This window comes from Protopterus annectens, chromosome 17.part0 (assembly GCF_019279795.1).
Source record: "Protopterus annectens isolate FY-2018-M chromosome 17.part0, PAN1.0, whole genome shotgun sequence".
Classification (NCBI taxonomy): Eukaryota; Metazoa; Chordata; order Ceratodontiformes; family Protopteridae; genus Protopterus; species Protopterus annectens.
The window spans coordinates 69,436,905-69,459,913 of NC_056751.1; the positions used below are offsets into that span (position 1 = coordinate 69,436,905).

At 37.7% G+C, this 23,009-nt stretch overlaps 1 protein-coding gene across 1 annotated transcript in view; it reads left to right on the forward strand.

Annotated features, from left to right (window-relative positions):
* The window catches only part of DNAH6 (dynein axonemal heavy chain 6), a 5,071,261-nt gene that overhangs the window by 4,369,782 nt on the left and 678,470 nt on the right, over positions 1-23,009 (forward strand). Inside the window, exon 67 of the mRNA XM_044059309.1 lies at positions 16,881-16,969. Within this exon, the coding sequence (XP_043915244.1) occupies positions 16,881-16,969 (89 nt within the window). The remainder of the gene's footprint in view (positions 1-16,880; positions 16,970-23,009) is intronic.

The window sequence follows — 23,009 nt, forward strand, 5'->3', positions numbered from 1 at the left end:
AATTGGCTTTTAACAACATTTGTATGGATATACCCAAGATGCATGCTTCATACATGTACATATCTTGTCACCTGCACATTCTTATAAATGGATGTTTCAAAAGATGGATAGTTATGTGTAATATTAACATCTAAAAAATTAATAGTCACATCTGAATAGGACATACTGAACAGTAGAAAACTAGTTGTACTTTGCAAATACTCTACAAAGACTTCTAATTCTTCTATCGTGCCTTTCCATAACAAAAAGATGTCATCCACAAATCTTTTTATAAAAAAATCAAATCTGAGTTACAAAAATTATTAGATTCATAGATGACCTGTTCTTCCCAGTATGGTAATACTATGGTAGCATAAGTGTTCATTACTGGGGTGCCCATAACTACCCCCAGCCACTGATGAAAATAGTTCTCTCTGAACATAAATACATTATTAGCAAATGTTGTGTCTAACATAGAACATAACATATTAATTTTGGTCACACTCAAGCTACTGTGGTTACTAAGGAACTCTCTAAGAGACTGTATTCCTATATAATTAGGTATAACTGTAAACAGTGACTTTATATCTAGAGTAACTAAAACCACTCTTGTGACACAGTTCTCTTTTGACCAGGTATGCAATGATGTTAAGAATTAATTTACGTCTTTAATAAAACTTTTACTGTATTGTAACATACCATGTAACTCTTTCTCTATGTATTTAGATAGTGCAGTGGTAATCCATCTTTTCCCTGATATAATAGGCCTCATCGGTGGATTAGTAAGTTTTTTATGTATTTTTGGGGACCGTAAATGTTTGGAATCACAGGGTGTGCTAAATACAAGTAATTATACAGCTCCAGTGTAATGAAGCATTCCATTAGTAAATCATATAAAAAAGTTTTTGCTTTATAAACAATATCATTCATCTGTAAGTGGATAATCTTCTTAAATGTACTCTCATCTTCCAATAAATGCAACATCCAATTAATATAATCACCAGTATTCATAACTACTACTTTTCCTGCCTTGTCTGCTTGTTTAATTATTATATCATTTCTTGCTAGTAGTTTGTTTAATGCAGACCTTTCATCATATGTTAGATTATAGTATTTTTACCACTTTTTTAAAAAAATAATTCTTATAATACATTATCACACATTTTATAAAACGCCTTAGTACATGATGTACCATTAGGTATGAAAGTGCTGCTATGTTTTAAGTGCAAATCATAGTTACTTTCATTGTTCTTAAACATAGTTTTTAGTTCTAAATTCCTTACAAAAAAATCCAAGTTCTGATAAGGCATCATTAAGTTTCCCATCTCGCTCGAAAGACTTGAACCTCAGCACTGAAATAAATAGGACATGCTGGAGGGACAGATTCATAACCCAGAGGCTCCCTTCACTCTGGAATAAAATCCCAGTCCAGGTTAGGCAGAGTCCCTCATTGACTCTCTTCAAGAGGAATCTTGATGAGTGGATGGGAGATCGTAGGTTTACCCCGGGTATCACTTCTGTGTCACTGTTAGACAGAGGCACAGTATACTAACCTCGAAAAAGGGCATAGCAAAATTAATTTAAAATGGGTGGCGAAAGCCAAACACACTCTGGCTAGGCTTATAAATGCCCTAGGGCAGATAGCCTAGTATGAACCTATGAACCTATACAGGTTAAACCTTTGCTCAGTAAGATGTATTCTATTTAGCGAACTGTATAGCCTGTGAGGCATTCTATGTTGGAAAGACCAACCAAAAGTTAAAAGAAAGAATTTCCTCACATCTCTCTGATATTACAAGAAATGTTCCAAGTAATGCCACGACAAAGCACATAATAATGAATTGTGTGCAGCATAACTTTACATTTTGTGTTTTATCACAAGTCACAGTAGGGAATAGAGGTGGTTACCTTGCTAATAAAACAGACATAGAGGAATATAAATGGATAAGTTATTTTTGGGATGACCACCCACCAGGACTAAATGTCATTAATAGTTTAAAACCACTATTAAAAGAGAAACACTCTTATGTGAATTAACTTCAAATCAAATTGATGCTTTGTTATATGAATTAGTTTGATTTTAAGATTGTATACCATGTGATGAACTGTGTTGTTTTTATTGGCTGGCATGTGATATATATTGATGCATTACAGCTTGTCTGTTTTAACACTATACTGAAGAAGAGTTTGTTAACTCAAAAGCTTTGTTTGTTGTTTTATAATAAACTTATAGTTTTGGACCATATAATTCTAAAGAAAACAGGGGATTGGAGACCCATCTTGGATCTCAGCATTCTAAACAAATCTGTGAAAAAGAGCAAGTTCCGCATGGTGACACTACAGTCGATACTTCCATTTTTGGAAAAAGACAATTGGATGTGCTCTCTAGACCTTCAGGATGCATTCTACCATATATGGATGGAAAGGCAGTCTAGAAGGCACTTGTGCTTCTGGCTAGGTTCCAGTCACTTCCAATTTTGAGCTCTGCCCTTTGGTCTCACTGCAGCCCCAGAGTTTTCACCAAATGCATGGCAGTAGTTGCAGCTCACCTGAGATGCCAAGGATTCTGGGTGTTTCCATATCTGGATGACTGGCTCATAACCACCCCGACCAGGTATCTTCTGCTACAAGAAGACTACAACCTACAGCTCTGTTCCTCTCTAGGAATTAGGGTCTATATTACAAGATCGAATGCTTAGGTGATTAAACACCTAAACATCGAACTTGTAACATCGAAAGCAAAAAAACAGCGAACAGCCGATTTAACGCAGGGAAAGATTTCCCTTGGCCATTCGCTGGATTTTGCAATTTTGTCTACTGTAGAGAGATCTCGGAGTTGGTATATTTAGTTAGGGGGGTGTGGGGACCACAACCCCCCACTTAGTTTGGGTGTAAAGATATTTTTTTCCCCGTGGCTGACCGATGTGTTTTCCTGCGCCGATCGACGTTTTTGGGTTCGATATGACAAGTTCAATGTTTAGGTGTTCGATCACCAAATCATTCGATGTTGTAATACAGACACAAGAACTACCATAAATTACAAAAAAATCTGCTGTAGAGCCATGTCAGAACTTGTTCTTCATAGTAGCAGAAATAGACACACCATGAATGATAGCATAACTTCCACAAGACAGAGTGGATGATCTTCGTTATTATGTAAGACTATTGATCAGAAAAAAGCAAGCTTCTGCCAAACTAGTTCTCCAAGTACTGGGCAAAATGGCCACCTCAGTTGTCCTCATTCCCTAAGCTCATCTCCACATGAGAATTCTTCAATGGTTTCTTGCGACACAGTGGGCAGTTCTAGAACTTCCACTGATATACAAGATAATGATAAGCAATTCATGCAAGAAGGATCTTCAGTGGTGGATTCACTCTCCCCTGGTGGCTCAAGGCTGTCCCTTTATTCTACCCCAACCCCAAGCCATGGTGACCATGGACGCTTCCCAGATAGGGTGGGGGGAGGGCATTATCTGGGGAAGACATCAATACAAGGCCCACTTGCACATAAACATCCTGGAGATGCAGGTGGTGTTTTTAGCATTGCAAGCATTTCATGATACCGTCCCTCTGGAAATAATAGCAATTCAGTCAGTCAACATGTCTGTGGTCTGGTAAATAAACAAGCAAGGGGGTACCAGATCTTACCCCCTTTGTCGGGAAGCCCTGAGAGTCTGGCAATGGGCTACATCTTCCAACCACTTTCTGACAGCAATGCAGACAAATTGAGCAGAGCCATACTATGGCCTCACAAGTGGCCCCTCAATCAAAAAGTTGTGGAAGAGATCTTCCAAAAATGGGGCCAGCCTTGCTGCAACCTTTTTGCTTCACCCACAAATACCAAATGCAGCAACTACTTTGGCCTGATCCCCCCCTCCTGAGGAGTCCCCAAGGGATGCACTTGTTCCTGATTGGCCCCTGGATTTCTTTCTGCCTTTCTGCCAATTCTTCTAATTCCCAAATGTTTGCAGAAGGCACGCTTGTTGAAGATGACAGTAATCCTAATTGTCCCCTATTGGCCTCAACAAATTTAGCCAAATTTGGATTTGGGTTCATGTTCAGGACGAGTCATGGATTCTGGGTCATATTCCAGACCTTCTGTCTCACCTGTCAGGGAAGGTTCATCCCAGTCTAAACAACCTCAGTCTGTTAGCTTGGCTGCTCCAATTCCCCTAATAGCCAGGTTTCCTTCCCTTTCCTGACCTGTCAGACACATTTTGGTGTCTTCTCATAAGTCAATGACACATAAACTATAAAAAGGAAAATGGAAGAGATTTGTTTCATGGGCTAATTCTAATCAAATTGACCCCTTTACTGCTCCCATTCATTCAATACTAGAATTTTTGTCTAAGCTCTTTAATGAAGTTACTGCTGCAGCTACTATTAGAGTTCAGTTGACAGTGACTTCAGACATTCATATAGGAAAAAATGCATATGGAATCATGTCAAACAGACTTTGTAAAGCATTCTTGAAGGGAACTACAATGCTAAGACCCCTGTACAAAAACCCATCTCCACCTTGGGATCTGAAATTTGTTTTGTCGTGTATTATCTATCCTCCATTTGAACATTCTCCTACCTGTGACTTGAAGTATCTTTCTTGGAAGTTGCTTCTCCTAGTAGCTATTACCACAGGAAGGAGTGTTTAAGAAACTGCAAGCTTTATCTGCCAAGCCATCATATCTGATATTTCATAAAGACAGAGTTTCTTTATGTAGCAACCCCTCCTTTCTCTCCAAACTGTATCTGAAAGTAACCTCAATCAATCTGTTGAGCTACCAGTATTCTTTCCAGATTTTCAAATTAAAGGAGATTACTCGTTACATCTACTGGACATTCATAGACAGTTACATGTTTGCCTACATAGAATTGCAGAACTCAGACAATCAGACCGGCTATTTGTTTCTTACTCTAACAATAGGAATGGCCTACCAGTATCTAAAGTTACCTTATCCAAATGGCTTTCTGAACGCATTTCCTTTATTTACAGTTCTAAAACCAAAACTGTCACTATATCTGTCAAAGCTCATTCTACCAAGAGCGGTAGCTACTTCTGCCGCTTTCCAAGATAGACTGTTTCTGGACAGTATCTGTGCTGCAGCCACATGGGCAAACCCTCATACTTTTATCACTCATTACAAAGTAGAGTTGGCCTCCAGTAGTAGAGCATCCTTTGGTTCTATGGGTCTGAGAAATATTCTCCCATGAGCCACCCAAGAATCAGGTAGTTTGGGACATGGTCCCACAAGAGAGAATAAAGGCAAGATTGATAATATCACATAAAGAAGTTATGTACTTACCATAACGTTTCATGTGTGTTGTCCATCTCCACCTTTATTCTCACAACCCACCCACCATACCCCCTGCCTATGCTCCTGGGAAACCGGGTAGTACTAACTGGGTATAATTGGACTCTGTAGCATCAGAAACCACCTTCCTTTTAAGCTATGGATAGTTTTCCCTCTAATATTATTTATCATGAACAAACAAGATCTGAGAGAGTTAGGGAACTGCATTATGGGTAAGGATGAATGCCCATGAGCTTTGCTGAAGGCCTCGAGCTTTTGTAAAAGACCAAGATGGATCAGATGGATTGGATCCAACCCACAAGTAAGAATAAAGGTAGAGATGGGCAACACACATGGAACGTTATGGTAAGTGCATAACTTCATTTTTTTGCAAAGTCTCTTCCCTCAAACTACTCAGAAAGCTAAAAGCCCTTTTGATAAAATTGCTTAATGTTGAGTGTATTGATACTTCTTGCACTGCTTTTTGTACCAAATTAGTGATTTTTATTTTACTATAATTAGTTAATTGTTCTGACTGGTGGCAGAAGAAGGTTTCCAGACTAGTTGTTTTGTATTGAAATTTGAATACTCAGTAGCAAGTCCAACTAAACATTTTTCTAAAACTGAACTTCAAGCAGTTATAGTTACTCTTGCCTCAGAGTCATTCCTATCAGTATCAGAGACCAGAGCTTCCCCATAACTTCTCTACCCAGCCTGATTGAGATGGGTATCTTGAGATAGTGTAAACATTGTCTCATGCTGCTGACAATCATCTGTTACTCAAACAGCATAACACAGTTTGTGAGAGATCTACTTAAGTAATATTCTCAGAGGCAAAAGTCTCACACACAGTAAACTTTGACACCAAAATTGTCAGCAGTACGCCACACATCACACCTCTCCAAGGCCACCACAACATAATCCATCATATGCTGAGGTTCTAAAAGAAACTAGCCTAAACCTCAAAGTCCTCCAAAACACAACACAAGCACAAATCACACTGAACATATTAAGTCTACTTCCTCCCGTAGCACAAGGAGTCCCAAAGTCACAGATGCTGAGCCTGTAAGCAGGCATCGACCCAATCAAACATTCTTGTTACATGTGACTCCATTGTAAGACATATAGATGAGTCACCTATCAGGCTGAGCAAAGAAAGAGTGATGGTTAGTTACTTGTCAGGTGCTAGGATGCTTCAGATCATGCATGCACTCATGTCCTTGAACAACAAATACCAATATGACTCTGTTATAGACTATGCCAGTATATGTTTAGAATGTAATATAGTTCCCATGGGGCTTCGGTTTTTCAAGCAACTCATTGGGATTGAATTAAGTGTTGAAAATGTTAAGAAATGTAATGACATGTTTGACAGTTTTGGAAGACAATTTATGGAGTTTGTTATATGTTGCAATGATCACAAACTCAGTGTGTTGTTAGAAGAGGCAGACAACATTAGTCAATCCATTACTAGTGATTTGTTATTTCCCCAGTGGGAAAAGCTTTTTGTTAAACAATTCCAATATGCTGAAAACAATGGTAAAAAGAGTTTTGAAAGAAAATGTAAGAAATTCTCTAGGGATTTGAAACAGTATGAGAACGGGACTGCATACAAATGGAATAAGAACAGTAGGGGGTATTACAATGAAAATAACAAGGGATTTGATGGAGATGGTTACAACAGTGTTGTAGACCGTGAGGATTTTTTATTGCGAGAGGGGAGGAGGTACAACAGATGGCAAGAGCCTGGAATGAAACAGGGAACATAGAAATACTGGTACAAACACAGGGAATAACAAGTTTTGATATTCCTACTGACAATTCTAATCATTTCCCAGAAGGTGTTATTAACAATGTAGTGAATATTAAAGGAGATTTGAAAGTGTATAACTATACCTCATTTCCAGTTGAGAAAGAACATTTTTCCACTTTTTCTAAGGGGATGAAGTATATTCCAAGCAAATCCTTTGACTTGGTAGACACCCTGGTTGAATTCAAGTTATTTCTCAGGAAACTTAACCTTGGTATATTTTTTCAAGACATGTTTTCTAAACCTTTTACTGTTAATACACTTAAAAGAAGAAATACCTTTACACCACCCATGCACAAAACATTAGTATCTTTTGAGAATGTTGTCAACAAGCATTTATATGTCTTGTACAACCAGATGAGAAACAACTCAACAAATGGTACTAAGGATAGAGAGATGGAGAAAATTTTGGACACCTTGTGTGAGTACAACATCAGGATTATGTCAGCAGATAAGGGGGGTGGCATTGTGTTATATGATCAGAACACATATACAGCGAAAATATTTGATATATTAAACAATTCCACCCAATACGAGGTTTCTTCTCTTAATCAAATCAACATAGCACATCACAGAATTGATCTTTATTTAGAAGAATTTTTATTAGACCAAAGAATTGATGAGGATTTGTACAAGTTTTTGAAAGTTGATTTTCCAGAACTAGCCACTATTTTTGGAATTCCGAAGGTCCACAAAGATGTGTTGGATCCACCCTTTAGACCCATCATTGCTGGCAGCCACAGCAAGACTTTTCCCCTTGGAAGAGTCGTTGACTGTTGGCTGAAGCACATTGTGGGTAGGACCAAACACATCATGAAAGATTCATGGGAATTTTTGGGTATTTTTACCGAGGATCTTTGGAGTTCAAACATGATTTTTGTCACAGTGGACATAAAAGATCTCTTTTCTTGTATCCCCAAGGGAGAAGGTGTGCAAAGATTTACTAGTAGTATGAGTAAGCATAGTGGGTTTAGTTGGGAGAAAATACAGCTTTTAACAGAATTTATTGAAATTATACTTGAGAATAATTTCATTTACTATGAAGGCGAGTACTACAGGCAAATTTCAGGTGTGGCAATGGGGGCAGCTTGTGCCCCCATATACGCAAACCTCGTACTTTTAGACTGGGAAGAAGAGTTTGTATTAAGTACAGATTGGATGGAACACATCTCTTGTTATGTTCGATACTTGGATGATTTATTCATTTTGTGGAAGGGTGATGTAACACAACTCAAAAGTTTTATTGATTATATAAACAAGACCACCTCATACCTACAATTTGTACATCAATACAACAGGGTGGGTATTAATTACCTAGATGTATTTATCTACAATGATGGCACGTCCTTTCAATCCCACATATACAGAAAGGACACTTTTAGCAATGGGTACCTAGATTTTAGTAGTACACATCCGTATTCTCAGAAACGTAGTATACTGAAGGGGCAGTGTATTCGAGCTGCCAGGATGACATCTTTGGAAAGGAAAATGAAACAAGAAATGGAATTTATTGGTAAAATGTTTAAGGAGAAAGGGTACCCAGAGCATATGATTAAGGATGTAACACAGTATGTAGTTCAAGAATGGGGCAAAAAATATCCACCATTACTAGGTAAGGGGTTACCTTCTTCGAACATTAATACAAACGAGACAAGTAATCTATGTGGCAAAAATAAAAACAACAACAGCGAAGGACAATACTCAAAATCTTTTATTTTGAAATATGGGCAACATGTTGGCAAGGTTAAAGAAATAATTAGTAACAACTGGAATATAATCACTAGTGATGAGGGTATCAAGGAACACATTAGTGATAAGCCCACGTTTGTGTACAAAGCAGGGTTCAATATTAAAAGGATTATTGAACTGAAATCCAGTAGGCAGTATTTAAAAAATTCCAATAACAAAAAGGGTACCAAGAAATGTGGACATTGTTCACAATGTTCTTACATCTGTGAGGAAGACAGTTGTACACTCAAAAATGTCAACAAGAACAAAATTTGGTTTGTTAATGGCAATTGCCAGTCTCGACATTTGATTTATCTAGCTATGTGTTGTACCTGTCCTTGTTTTTATGTCGGGAAAACCGACAGGCAGTTAAAGAACAGAATTTATGATCACACATATTGTATAAAGAAAAAAGATGAGAACAATGCTTTATCTCGTCATGTTGTCAGTAGCAATACTTGTAGTAATTTCAAGTTTGCAATTTTGGAAATTGTGAAGGCTAATCCAAGAGGTGGTGATATAAAAAGTAGTGTGGGAGAGAGGGAAATCAAATGGCAACTTAAATTAAATGCAGCATGTTTTCCAGGTCTTAATGAGATGATTCCCACTAAGCCTCTTATAAAAAATACATAAAAAATTGAGTACATATAATAACCGACTGTTTCATGAGGTTGACTGTACCTTTAGGATTTACAACATTTTTAAATATTTTTAACCAAACAATTTTTTAACATTTGTTTTTTTTACAACAATTTGTTTACATATTCTGAATACATTTCTAACATCATTGTTCAATTAATATTTATTGAAGGAAAGTATTTCACAATTCATATTTAAAACAATGGTAATATATATTTGAATTAAAAAATGAAATTAAATATGAAATATTTATTGGGAGGAATGACCGATTATTATTGATGTATTGGCATATTGTATATACTCCTAATAATTTTCAACAATCTATTTTTAATAATTCTTATAATAAGAATAGCATGTAATAAGAAGTATCCACTTATTATAGGTTTAAAATGTAACATAAGTTTGTTTAGAAAATTGACGTTGCTGCTTTAAGTGGAAAGGTGGAATTACAATGTTATACCTATTAGGAAGGAATTTTGGCGTTTTTTTAATTATTTAAGCTGTGTTTTTTTGTCCCTATCCCTGTTCTGATGAAGTGTATGGACATACATGAAAGCGCTAAACAGTATCGTGTAATGTTTTTTTTCTTGGTGCAATAAAAGCTGTTTTTATAAAAAGAAAAACTGTTTGGATCGTGGCTACATCTTTGGGACACTTGTGCTGACTATTGCCTTTATCGTTGGACCCTTGGATATCGTTGGCGTCATGGTTAGTTACTTGTCAGGTGCTAGGATGCTTCAGATCATGCATGCACTCATGTCCTTGAACAACAAATACCAATATGACTCTGTTATAGACTATGCCAGTATCAATGATTTGAGGTGTACCTCTCTGTATTATATAAAGAGAGATGTGATGGACCTCTCAGATTATATGTCCAAGGCAGGTATGAGCCTAGCAATGAACAGCGTTCTGCCCTCTCCAAGGATGATGCCACAATATGATCAAAATAGACTTCAATAATTGGCTTAATTGTGTCATTCAACGGGTGTCCAATATTTTTCAGCCTTGGAGGAAATGATTAACAGGCCACACTGCTTCACTGGGGATGGTTTACATCTATCCCCTCTAGATTTTCAGTTATTAGCAAAGATATTGTCCACCCCCATAGTGCCTTTTTTAGGCAATACCAGCCTGATAAACCTACCACTGTAATGAAACAAGCAAAGGAAACTATGAAGGTGTTACTCAGCAATGCTAGGAGCCAGGACAAGAAACTCCACTCCCTACAAGTCCTTCTTATCCTGGAAGACATTGACATCTGTGTGGTAAATGAGACATTGTTTAAAATAGTAGAGAGCACTCAAGGTTGTGCAGGGCTATAACGCTTTCCACACATTTAGACTAGCTATTGCGCAGGAGGGGAAAAAAAGGGTGGAGGTGTATCATAGACTCAAATCAAGGCTGATAAAGCACCATGATGCACTTGAGCTTCTTTATGTCCAAATAACCATCAGAAACTTCCCATACCATATAACAGATAGCTATAGAACTCCCTCTATTACAAAAGAAAGGCACAACACCTATCTATAAGAACTAGAATCACTCTATTAAACCCAATGCCATTTCCTAGGTGGTCTAAACTAATCAGCTATAGTCTAGAAAACCTACACCACCACTAGTGCGCAAGCACAGAGATTCCCGACTTTGTCAATACAAATTCTCTGGAACAATTAGTCAGAGTACTGACTTGGGGGGATACCATCTTGGATCTTGCCCTTACTGATATGGGAGCATCTTGCACTACCCCTTGCTTATCTTAATCCCTTGATAGAGCTAACCATATAGCAGTCTCCTTTGAAATAAAAATGAAACCAAAGATCTGGTCTCCCAAATTACCTTTAGAAGTTTCTTTAAGGCAAACTACCTACTCCTTAGTGATAGATTGACAAGTTCCAAATCTGTACCAAACCCATTTAACTCCACTGAATATGCAGAAATACATGCCACTACACTATACCAGCATGTAAACAGCTGCTTGGATACAACTGTAGCCCACAGGACTAAGTGCATTGCAAACCCCAGAAACAAACCCACATGGTGGAACCATAGTATCAACAAGCTATGTAATAAAAAGAAAATAATTTTTACCAAAATTAACAAAAGTAATTTCCAGAATGTTAAAGCCCTTGTTACTGAAATAAACAAATAATTCAGGAGTTAATAAAATCAACCAAAACCCACTTCCTTAGGCTCCTGGAGAAACGAGAGGATACAATTTGGCAACTAATAGTCTTTGACCCTTTTCTTAGCCTACCAGTGTACACTAAACCATTTTTCTTTATACACATATATTTGATTACATACTAGTATTTCTATATCAGCAAACAAGATCTGGGGAATGCCTTACAGCATCATGGGATAGGGAGTGAGCCACAAGCTATTTGAATACCTTGAGCTTTAGTAAATGGCCAAGTTGAATCGAGGATCAGTTCCAAACCCATCAGTACAAAATGAAGGCTAGATGGACAACTCACATGGAATATTATGGTAGGTACATAAGTTCTTTTTTTCCACCTATTATACATAACAGTTTTTAATGTATTTCCAACTTTTGTGTTACATGAACACACTAATGTTTGGCAAGGCTGATATTTTATACAGTTGTTTCTTCTCATCTCCATTTGAACCTATGTCACATTTTCAAGACTTTTTGTTTTAATGAAAACCCTCAAACAAAAAAAAAAAAAATACATTTTCAGACCACCCCAAATACATATTAACTTAGAAAAAACACACAAAACTATGTACAGCTTCAAAAATATTTTTTTCTTCAGTTAGGAACAGTTGCCCCAAACCAACAACTGCACCCACAGGAATTACCTAACCTAAAATTAAGGTTACCCATGCTAAATTACATGTACCAACCTGTGTTTACACTTAGACCAATTGCTTTCTGTTCTTTTCTTGTCTTTATTCCCCTCCCAGATATTAAAAACATTATGCTTTCAGAAACATTAACATTTAGCCCAAAGAAAAAGTGCACTATCTTTAAATAAAACTAAACTGTACACTGTTCTATTAAATGTATTAATATATTAAGGCTTCTAGGGAGGTTATTATCTCTTATTCACTTCCCATAATTTCACACACTGTTCTTCACTAACCTGCTTGGCATTGTACCTTTCAATTCAGTGTTTTCTCCAAAAAAGAATGGTCAGAACTCTCAAGGTTAATTGCTTGCACAGACATCTACCTCTATTAATAGTCAGCAATGAATCTTTGTAAATTTCACTTAGGACAGAATGTACAATGGCCTTCAACTGCAGACTTCTGACCCCACTGAATATTGGCTAATGAGGAAAAACACACTAATATCTTTGTAAATGTTAGAAACTTGGCATTTTGCAGGACTTTCATCATTTTGTCTTATTTTTCATTCCTGCTTGCTTACAAAAACACTCCTGTTTATAGCTTAAGTCAAGGGCACTGATCTAGACATTCACCTTGTTAAAATAACAGAAAATATCTTAATTCTACATGTAATATAATCAATGCAGTTTTACACCCCACCCTAACCCTAGCAGCCCAAGCTCACAGCAGTTTTACAATAAACTTATTTTTCCAGCCTTTCTTCTCTTGTTATACTGTAATGCCTTTCTGTCTTACAACTAGAAAACTTCTTGCTTCCTTTAATATCTTTAGCACCTACGACAGTCACTGAAAAGACACTCCCACATTTAAAATAGCCCTGATTGCACACTACACAAAACTGCTTTACTATATATAACTTGCAATTTATATCATGAAATGTTTTATACAAATACAAAATAAGAGCAAAAAATGCTTTACTTAGAGTTACTTTTTCCCTTTTAGTGTCTTAAACATTAATGACATAAAGTAGTGTACATGTTTTACAGTAACCCATAAGTTTAACAAAGTCAGCAAAATTCCAGTCTTTTTAGCCACTTCTTGCAAAGCCATATTTCATAAATGTGATTGATGCCTTATAGTCTCCAATTTATTCACTAATTTCAATGTTGCTGGTCTTTTTCCTGTTCATCTCCATCTCTCAACACCAGACTGGTTCAAGTCCAAGGTTCTCCTGATTCTTCTAGTCAACTCCTGAGCTTTATTCTGTCTCTCAAGTATTTTCCTTTGGCACATTGGAAAAAGTTTCATTGTTAAAGTCTCCTTATGAGCTTTATTGTCAGAAGAATGAGACATAGACTCTTCTTCTGTTTGCTAGCTCACTTTTTGTTGGATAAACTTCTCTTGCTAGCTCACTTTTTGTTGGATAAACTTTTTATTTCCTTGTTAGCTTGTTCTGCATCCAAAAATGTATTTGATCCTCCAGGAAAAAATATTCTAAAGACAGCTAGATACAGCATCTTGAATCTCACACCTGCCTCTCGACATTCCCTGATTGCTGGGATAAATTTCTTCCTCTTCTGCCTGATTTACAGTGAATAATCATTTTCCAAAAACACTCTACTGTTTCCATTTTTTAATACTTTTCCTTTCTGAAACAGTTTATTCAGGATCAACTGTTTCTGCTGGTCTGATTGTTTCTTTGCTAACCCAGGTCTCAGTTGCTTTCTCATGGCCACATCTGCAGTATCCTTTCAGTTAACAAATCCTATTTGAAATATCAATACAGTTGTTTATTTGTGCTTTCATGAAATTAATACCGTCTGTTCATTCCAGTTTGTTTGGTACAGCAGAAAATCTCAGGTTTCCTCTATGCATTCTTTCTTCTAACTTTGTGATGTTTTTAAACAGCTCTGCTTGAGAAGTTTCATACTCAGTCAGCCTTTTCTTTATTTCAATCTCCTATATGTTGCAATTTTATCAGTTCATTTAAAGGTTCTTCTATTTTTCCAGCCTTTTGTTGTTTGAGTTGATATACTCCTTCAACGTTTCATTTATTTTAATCACCTCTGAGTACATCTGATTTAAATCTAAATTACCAGATGCCATCTTTTGTACCAAAGATGAAGCTTGAACTACTTTTCACTGAACTGCTGCAGGATTCTTCCTAGCTAGTTTTTGGGTTTTTTCATCTTTTCTGGTTGATTTTTTTTTCAGTTCCTCTAAATTTCTTCTTTGCTGGCATCAGGCAGTGTACTGCCTAACCAGTTATTGAATTTTTGTCAAGCTGACAATATCACTGGCTATTATTTCTCAGTTTCTTTTTTTCACACTGGGAGAGATAAGCTTAAGCTGTTGATCAGTGTGCAGCCATCTTTGAAGTCCTTTTATCCTTAATTATTGATCCAAATGCAATCTTTTTAAAGCCCAAAGATAATTAATATAATTTGACAATTAGTTGCAAGGTTTCTGTGGTGCTTAATTTAGCTCTCTGTTTTATTAAAAGTCTTAATAATTACACATGGAATCCAAAATCCCTCTTACTTATGGATGATGTGACAGTCTGTACATTTGCAGAACACTTGTCTAAAGATAATGTTAGAGCTGTCATTCATGAGGGTTATAATAGTATAGAGATTAGTTTAGATAATTTTATATGTCCTAAGAAAGTATTTCTTGCACAGTAGGAAATTACCATGGTTAGGGCTACGATCATACCCAATTAAGTATTCAAGAAATGGATGTTGTAAATTCACCTTGTGGACTTCATTGTTGAGGTGAATCTTCACATCTGTCTTGAGGGCACAGAATATATTTTTTATGACTGGAGAAATATAATCATAATTCGTTAAACTTCATAACTTACAAAGGAAAAATGTGTGGAAGTGCGAAGTGTTTTGCAGCTCTGAAAATTGTAGTATACATTTTGTTGCCACATAGCAGACTAATGAGCATTGCACCTCTCATTAATCAGCTGCTAAAAAGTCATTAGAAACTTCTCTCTGCTACATTTGTATATGTGTGTGCACATAGCAGTGTGAAATATATTAAAACTTTCAATGCTGTCAGGTTTCTCAGGTACAATTCTGTAGTGGATGCTGTCTGTGTGGCAGCACAAGACTATAGCTAGTGTGGGGTGAGGGAGGGGAACTGCCCTGGGCACAAGGTGTTAGGGAGATCCGGAGATGTTGATCTGTCAACAGTGCACCAACTGCATTGAGAAATGAATGCCAGTAGTGCATTTGTGGTCCGGGCTGAAGTGTTTTTATGCATCTTGTATGTTATGAGACGTAGCAAGCAGTTTGCCACATTTTTCAAATATGAAAGAGTGTTTTTTTCCTATCTCTCATATGAGAGGACTTTTTTTTTACCCTCATTCAGCGATCTGTACAGGCACCAGAATAAGTCACTATAGCTCTGAGATTATTTCTCTTTACAAAATAAACACTAAGACTTAGACTAATTTTCAGTCATTTTGAATCTTTATGTTTTTCTCACTTTATTGGAAGGTATTGTTTATTATTTAACTGTGGATATACATTAATTTGGGAAATATTTGAGGCCATCTTTTCTGTCTTTAATGAATAATAACAAGGGTATTTTCTATAATAACTTCTAATATGTACTAGAGATATATTTTGTACAAATTAATCTTTTACTCTTATTGGTGTGAGGATAGTAGAATGCAATGGATATCTTTAATATTCTCACTCACTGACAACACTGACTCTTACATAATATCTTATATAACTTCTGTTATAGTTAGTTGGTTTTAATAGTAAATTAATATTGGGTTTACCAATTTCAAAAAGCTGTACCATTTTAGGTTGGCATGATGGTACACTGAATAGCACTGTTGCCTTGCAGCAAGAAGTTCTGTGGTTTAGGTTTCAGCTGGGGTGCCTTCTGTTTGATGTCTGTATGTCTTTTCTGTGTTCGTGTGAATTTGCTGTTTGTGCACTGATTTTTCTTAACTCTCAAAGATGTGTAGTAGGTGGACTGTCAACTATAAATTCTTGTCAACTGTGTGAATAATCATATGTGTGTTGTGGAAAAAAGGCCTGGTGATCTACCTCTGTTTTCTACTTGCCTAGTACTCTCTATGGATGGTTTCCACTGCTCTTGGTGTTAGAGCAGGAGTCAAATGCAAATATCATTGGATGGATAATGTTTTAATTGTCATATAGACTAAATAATTCAAAAAAATCGTATTTAAATATTACCTACATATTGTACTGCACTGACTTTTATTTTCTTTTAAATTTCTGAAACATTCCAATAGAAAACAGCATATTTGTAGAGCCCAGGCAATGTTTTTTGTCATACTAAGATAGAAAAGCAGCAACTGTCATGTTTATCTTGAAAAACATATTTTTCTATTGACTGATTCTTGAACACTTTTTCTTTTGGACTGTGCACTATTACTTTCACTTTTTGTTTATTACTTTGACAAATGAATGGACAGTTTGAATAGGATATGTAAGTGCTGACCTGCTTTAATTTAGTTCTTGTTGTCTCAGCTGATAGTTGAGGTTTTCCTAACTGCCTAGTACAGGGATTATTTTTTAAATTTTGCTTTCTTAAACTGACTGTTATGCTGATCGACACTTTTTTCTTTTGTACAGATGCAGCTCTTCATCAGGACTTTCGACTTTTCCTAAGCTCTATGCCAAGCAAAACATTCCCTGTCACTGTTCTTCAGAACTCTGTTAAGGTAATAACAAGTTACTGATATAATGAAGTGGGTGCAGTTGTTATTGATCTAACAAAGTGAATGCATTACACATCTCTATTGTAGAGTTTATGATTCAAAATTATACATAAAGAAAAGTTTTATTCCATTTGAGGTGTTTATGAGCAGTCATATGGTTTATAATGCTTATGTAAACTTCAAAATCAAAGTCTGACCTTTCCCTACTGACACATTTGATATGTAGAATTATAGGTTCATAGGTTTATAGGTCTGGTGAACAAGATAATGGTCTACTGGATGTCCAGGAGCTTGATGCCCTGAATCTCGTGTTGGAACTTACTGGTGCCAGTGTGTAGTCATCCCAGTCATTGTTGAAGGTATGAATTGGTGAACTGAGTTTAATTGAGTGGAGAGTTTATTCCATAGCCACAAAACCTTTTGAGATATAAAGTTGTTATACTTCACTGTAGATTTGATAGTCATTTTAATTGAGTTTAAGTGTTTTGTCATATTTATGTCCCCTTGGGATTATTTTACAAAAGGGTTTCATATAGTAGAGTCCTTTAATGCTATGTATATCAGGCACAGGTCTATAAGAAGGGGACAAGACAGAGAAAAGAGAGAGAAATGATATAGTCATAGGTTGGTACTAAGCTATCGACCCTAGGGCCTATGCAAGCCTGGCCATAACAATTCCCTGGATATTTCTTCCCACAATATTTACTTCTCTGGACCCCAGTCTAGCAGGGTGACTGACATGATCCCCGGGGTGAATTTCCTATCTCCCATCCAATCATCATGGGTTCCTTTTGAAGAGGGCCAATGAGGCGCTCTGCTTGACATGTATGGGCAGTCTATTCCAGAGTATGGGGAGTCTCTGGGTCAGGAACCTATCCCTCCAGCATGTTTTGTTCATTGTGATGACAAGGTTTAGATCCCTGGAGCATGTGGGGATTGGGATTTCTTTAAGTGGAGCATGTCCAGCAGCTCAGGGTTTGATATGGCCTTGTATGTTAAGCAGAGATCGCCTCTGAGTAGATGATATGCCACAGAGTATAGCTGGAGTTTTTTTAGATGGTCAGCATATGGCATCTGCTTTAGGCCTGTGATTCTTTTAGTGAGGTATTTCTGTGGCCTTTCCAGCTGTTGCAGATGTCTTGTGCGGTACATACCAAACTGGGCATTATACTCTATAATGGGTCTAATGAGGGATGAGTACAGTGGGACAATGACCTCCTTTTTTCTGGATGAAAAGCCCTTAGTGATGAGGTGTGCCACATAGAAGGATTTCCTGACTGTTGTGGTGATGTGGTTATCGAAAGATAGACCACTGTCCACCGGTGTCCCTAAGTCTCTCCTCACACTTTCAGTGTTTAGTGTCCTGCCACCTATGTGGTAATTCATGGGTACACATTTTTTTCCAAAGGGGATAACTATACATTTCTTGGCATTAAGCTTGAGCCCATGGCTCTGGCACCAGGCATCTGTTTCTGTAAGGCCTTTTTGTAGAATATCCACATCATTTGGGGATTCAATAATGGCTACCAGTTTGCAGTCATCTGCGAACTTTGTTAGCCAGAGTCCCTTAGTGTTGGCCTGTACTTCAGAAAAGTAGATGCCAGGCAAGAGTGGTCCCAGGACTGAACCCTGAGGTACTCCACTTGTCACTTGTCTGGAGCTGGATTTGAAGTCGGCTACTTTTACTGTGTGGGTTCTGTCAGTAAGCCAGTTGGTAACCCATCGAGTGATGTAAAGATTTATGCCCAGATTAGTAAGTTTATCTATGATTCCAGAGTGGGGGATGGTGTTGAAGGCCTTGGCAAGGTCCAGATAGGCTGTGTGGACTGCCTTACCCACGTCCACAGCTCTGGAGACTGATTCGAAGAAGTCAATCAGATTTAGGAGACAGGATCGGCATTTCACAAACCCAAACTGGGTAGGGTCCAGTGTTTGAAGGTTGCCAATGTCTTTGTTTATAAGTTTCATTATAATGCGTTCCATGCCCTTGCAGATCAGGCTTGTCAGACTGATGGGACTGTAGTTCCCAGGATCCAAGGCGGATCCTCCCTTGTGGAGCGGGATAACTGTAGCTGTGCGCCACTTAGTGGGCATAAAGCCTGAGGTGAGGCTATGAGTAAACATGACACTTAGGTGAGGTGCCAGTTCATTTTGTAGTTCATGTAGTCCACAGCCTGGGATGTCATCTGGTCCCATGGATGCTGTATTCTTAGCTTTGGAGACTGTGGTTTCTACCTGTGTGGCTGTGATTACCAGAATTTGGCAATCTTTTGGTATTGAGATGGGCCCTTTAGGGGGTGAGAGGGGGTGAAGTTGACACTAAATCAATCTGCCAAGATATTGGCAATATCCTTGGGATCAGTATATTTAATGCCATTCTGTTGTAGCTCAGAGCAGATCTGAGCATTGCCATTTAGATTCTTGACATAAATATAAAATGCCTTGTGGTTGTCTTTGGAATCTTTGGCAATTTTATTTTCATAACTAGCTTTTGAGGATTTTATGAGGGATCTCAGCTTCTTACTGAGGCTGGTGAGGGAGTTTTTTGCATCCTGGGATTTGCCTCTTTTCTGCAACAGTTTCTTCCTTCTGTTGTATAGTTTATTTATAGCAGGGGACCACCAGATTAGCTTCCTTGTTTTGGAGAAGAGCATCTTTATGTCTATTTGGGATGGCGCGATTCATGCGTGAGTGGATGTGCTCGTACAGTGCCTTAGTGTAGGATTCTGCAATCGAACTTCCAGATCCCGTCTGTGTGGGTATCATGAAGTTTGTCACTTCTGACTTCAGTAGCATGAAGTTGGCTTTGGAGAAGTTTTTTAAGGAGGTTTCCTTACTGGGGGGTGGAGGTGGGATGTGGATGTCAAGGGTGATTTGCTTATGGTCAGACCTGACCAATGAGGTCATTTGATATAAAGCAAACATTTAGGCCCTACAGTTCCCTTTGTGAGCTATTTTTGTGACTGAGGTTGATTTGTCAATAATAGTAAATCCAAATCATACAAAAACGTTCCCCTGAAGGTCACCTACAGCAAACAAAAACAAAAATATTTTGTAAGGAATGAGTCTTCCTGTACCCTGTTATGGAAGTAAATTCCCTCACATCTCCTAAATTATATATTCTAACCCTATGGTCAAACAACAGCACAGAAAGGGCGAAGTCAGTGTCGCTCATCCTTCTCTAACACATAAGACAAACAGGAGGAGGAGGGAGTCATTTAGATGCTTTAGTACATAGAAACACATCAGGATGGACAGCAGCATCATAAAGTGAACAAACTAGTTAACAGACCTTACACACATACAGGCTTACATCTCAACGGCTTACAACAAAATGTCAGTCTAGCTTGCACTTGCTGAGTATTTATACACTTGTGCAAGCCCTTGGATAACTTCTAGTTCTTAAAGGTATATACACACATTGAGCTACATTCTCCCTCTTAAAAAAATTGCCCTTTGTATAAACAATATCAGAGTTAAACATGCATTACTATATACATGAGAAACAAAGCACAATGTTCATGTCCAAGTTTCTTCATATCTGCTACAGGGTTTAGAGATGCGACCATATCTCATAACATAACAATCTGGACCAAACTTAGCAACAGGGACAGTCTGTGGTCCGCAGCTTGTGTCAAAACCTTCTGGATTCATCACAGGAATGGGAATGTCCTCTGGAACTTCCTCTGGAATTAGAACACCCGACAACTCACTCTGAGATAAAGAGTCTTTCTCACAGGCTATGTGCTGTGGCATAGGCTCAGATACTGGTCTCAAATGCTTCTGATTCCACCTAATAATTGCTCCTTGTGATTCCATAATGTGTGATCTCTGTTCTGGGCAAATATTCTTCATGACACTAATCCAATCATAACCTTTGGATGTTTGCATCCTTACCACTTCTCCCTCTCATAATGGATTGAGCACTTTGTTGGTTTTATCATAGTAGGACATCTGGGTTAAGAACTTCTTCAACAGATTGGCTTTCACTGAGCTGTTGTTCTTGACACATGGAACCAACAACTGACTACCGATTAGTAATGTGGTTCTGCTTTGTCTCGACAGAAGTCTGAGCAGGTGAACCAAGATGTTTATCACGAGGAACATTTCTGAGATTCAAGAGATTCAGGAAAACATCACTATTGTCTCGTTTTGACTTCTCAAGTAACTATTTTGCACTTTGAACTGCATGTTCTGCCAAACCATTTGACTGTAGGTACTCTGGGCTATTTGTAACATGAGTAAAGCCCTATTCTTCAGCAAATCTTTTGAACTGTTGGCTTGTGAACTGCATGTCATTGTCAGAAATAACTTTGTGTGGGCTACCATGGACTGCGAAATAACAATTCATCTTAGTGATGACAGTACTGGATGCTAGATTGGGAAGTTGGTCAATCTCGAACCAGTTGGAGTAAGAGTCTACTAACACCAAATAATGTTGACCATTCCACTCGAAAATATCAGAGCTACTGTTGACGAAGGTAGGTCAGGAATCTGGTTCAGCTGAAGTGGTAAGTTTTCTTGATGTGATTTTGTACTATTACACACTGAACAAGATGAAAGTGCTCTCTCAATGTCTTGTGACACAGAAGGCCAAAATAGTAATTCTCTCGCCCTTCTTTTGGTAGATTCAGTTCCTGGGTGACCACGATGCAAGATAGTAATGCACTCTGGTTGCAAAGACTTTGGAATAATTACTTTTGGACCTTCCATAATGATACGTTTGTCAGACAAAATGTCATCTCTGTATGGAAAATAAGATTGCACTTCCTGAGGTAAACTAGATTGCTTTGATGGCCAACCTTGACTGATAAAGTGGATGAGCCTCTGTAAAACTGGATCTATGGCTGTGTGATCTCTCAACTCATCAAAATATGTGGAAGAAAAATTTCTCATTTACATAACTTCAAAATCAAGGTTCTCGTTCTCCTGCTGTTCTGTGTTGTTTTGGGGTGATCTGGATAATGTACCAGCATGATAAAGAAGTTTGGCTTTCTTGTAGACAGGATTGAAATTATACTTTTGCAATCTCAGCATCATACGTTGCAGTCAGGCTAGAGGTGAATGCATAGGTTTTCTCAAGATAGTGACTAGAGGTTGGTGGTCTGTTTCAGTCTGGATAGATCTACCATAAACATAATCATGGAACTTCGAACATGCAAACGTAATTGCCAAAAGCTTTTTCTCGATCTGGGCACACTGCATTAGAAAAAATGTACTGGGCGAAATTAGAGTAGGGGTCTTTTAAGCTAACTTGGTGGACTTCCTTATTAAATGAAAGCATTTTCAAACTGTTTCTGAGCCCTAGTAATGACTGGATGTGCCTCTTGTCCACATAAAATAACAAGTTGTAGCTTCTTCCAGCAGAGTAACATGAAAGCACTACTGAGCCTTCGGTTTGAATTTCTTCACTTTGATAAGCAACAAGCTTTGCACACCTTACCAAATGAAACCTTTCTCCATGACACACACTCGCAAATGCTTCTACTGACATAACATTGCACTTGGAACCTGTGTCAACTTTGAGCTCTATGGGTTTGCCATTTATCCAAACAGTGCAAAATACTTCACTCTTTGCCCTTAAATTTACTGCATTAACTGTTTCACGAAGCACTGACACACCATTCACATATAGAGTTGGATTGCAGCTCTCTAATTGATCAACTTGTTTCTTAAAATGTTCCCTTTTAATGAAAGAATGTGGGCCTTTTGATTTACAAAATCTTTTGAAATGATTCCATTTATTGCATTTGTGGTATTGCTGACCAAAAGCTAAGCATTTTTCCCTTTTAGATTCATGGCTACCACCACAGGTAACGACAGTTGCCAATGAAACTAGGTTGAGGCCCATGCTTTGAGCTTGCTGACTCACCCTTGTGATTCACTAAGACTGTGCAAACTCTGGAATTTGCGAGAAAGCTCTGGGGTTTACCAGTGAGTGCTGTAGAGGTTATAGTTACTGCCATGTGCTTGGGCCTGTGTCTTTTAATAACGTGCTGCATACTATCAACATGAGCTTTATCACTGTGCCTTGCAGAGTTGT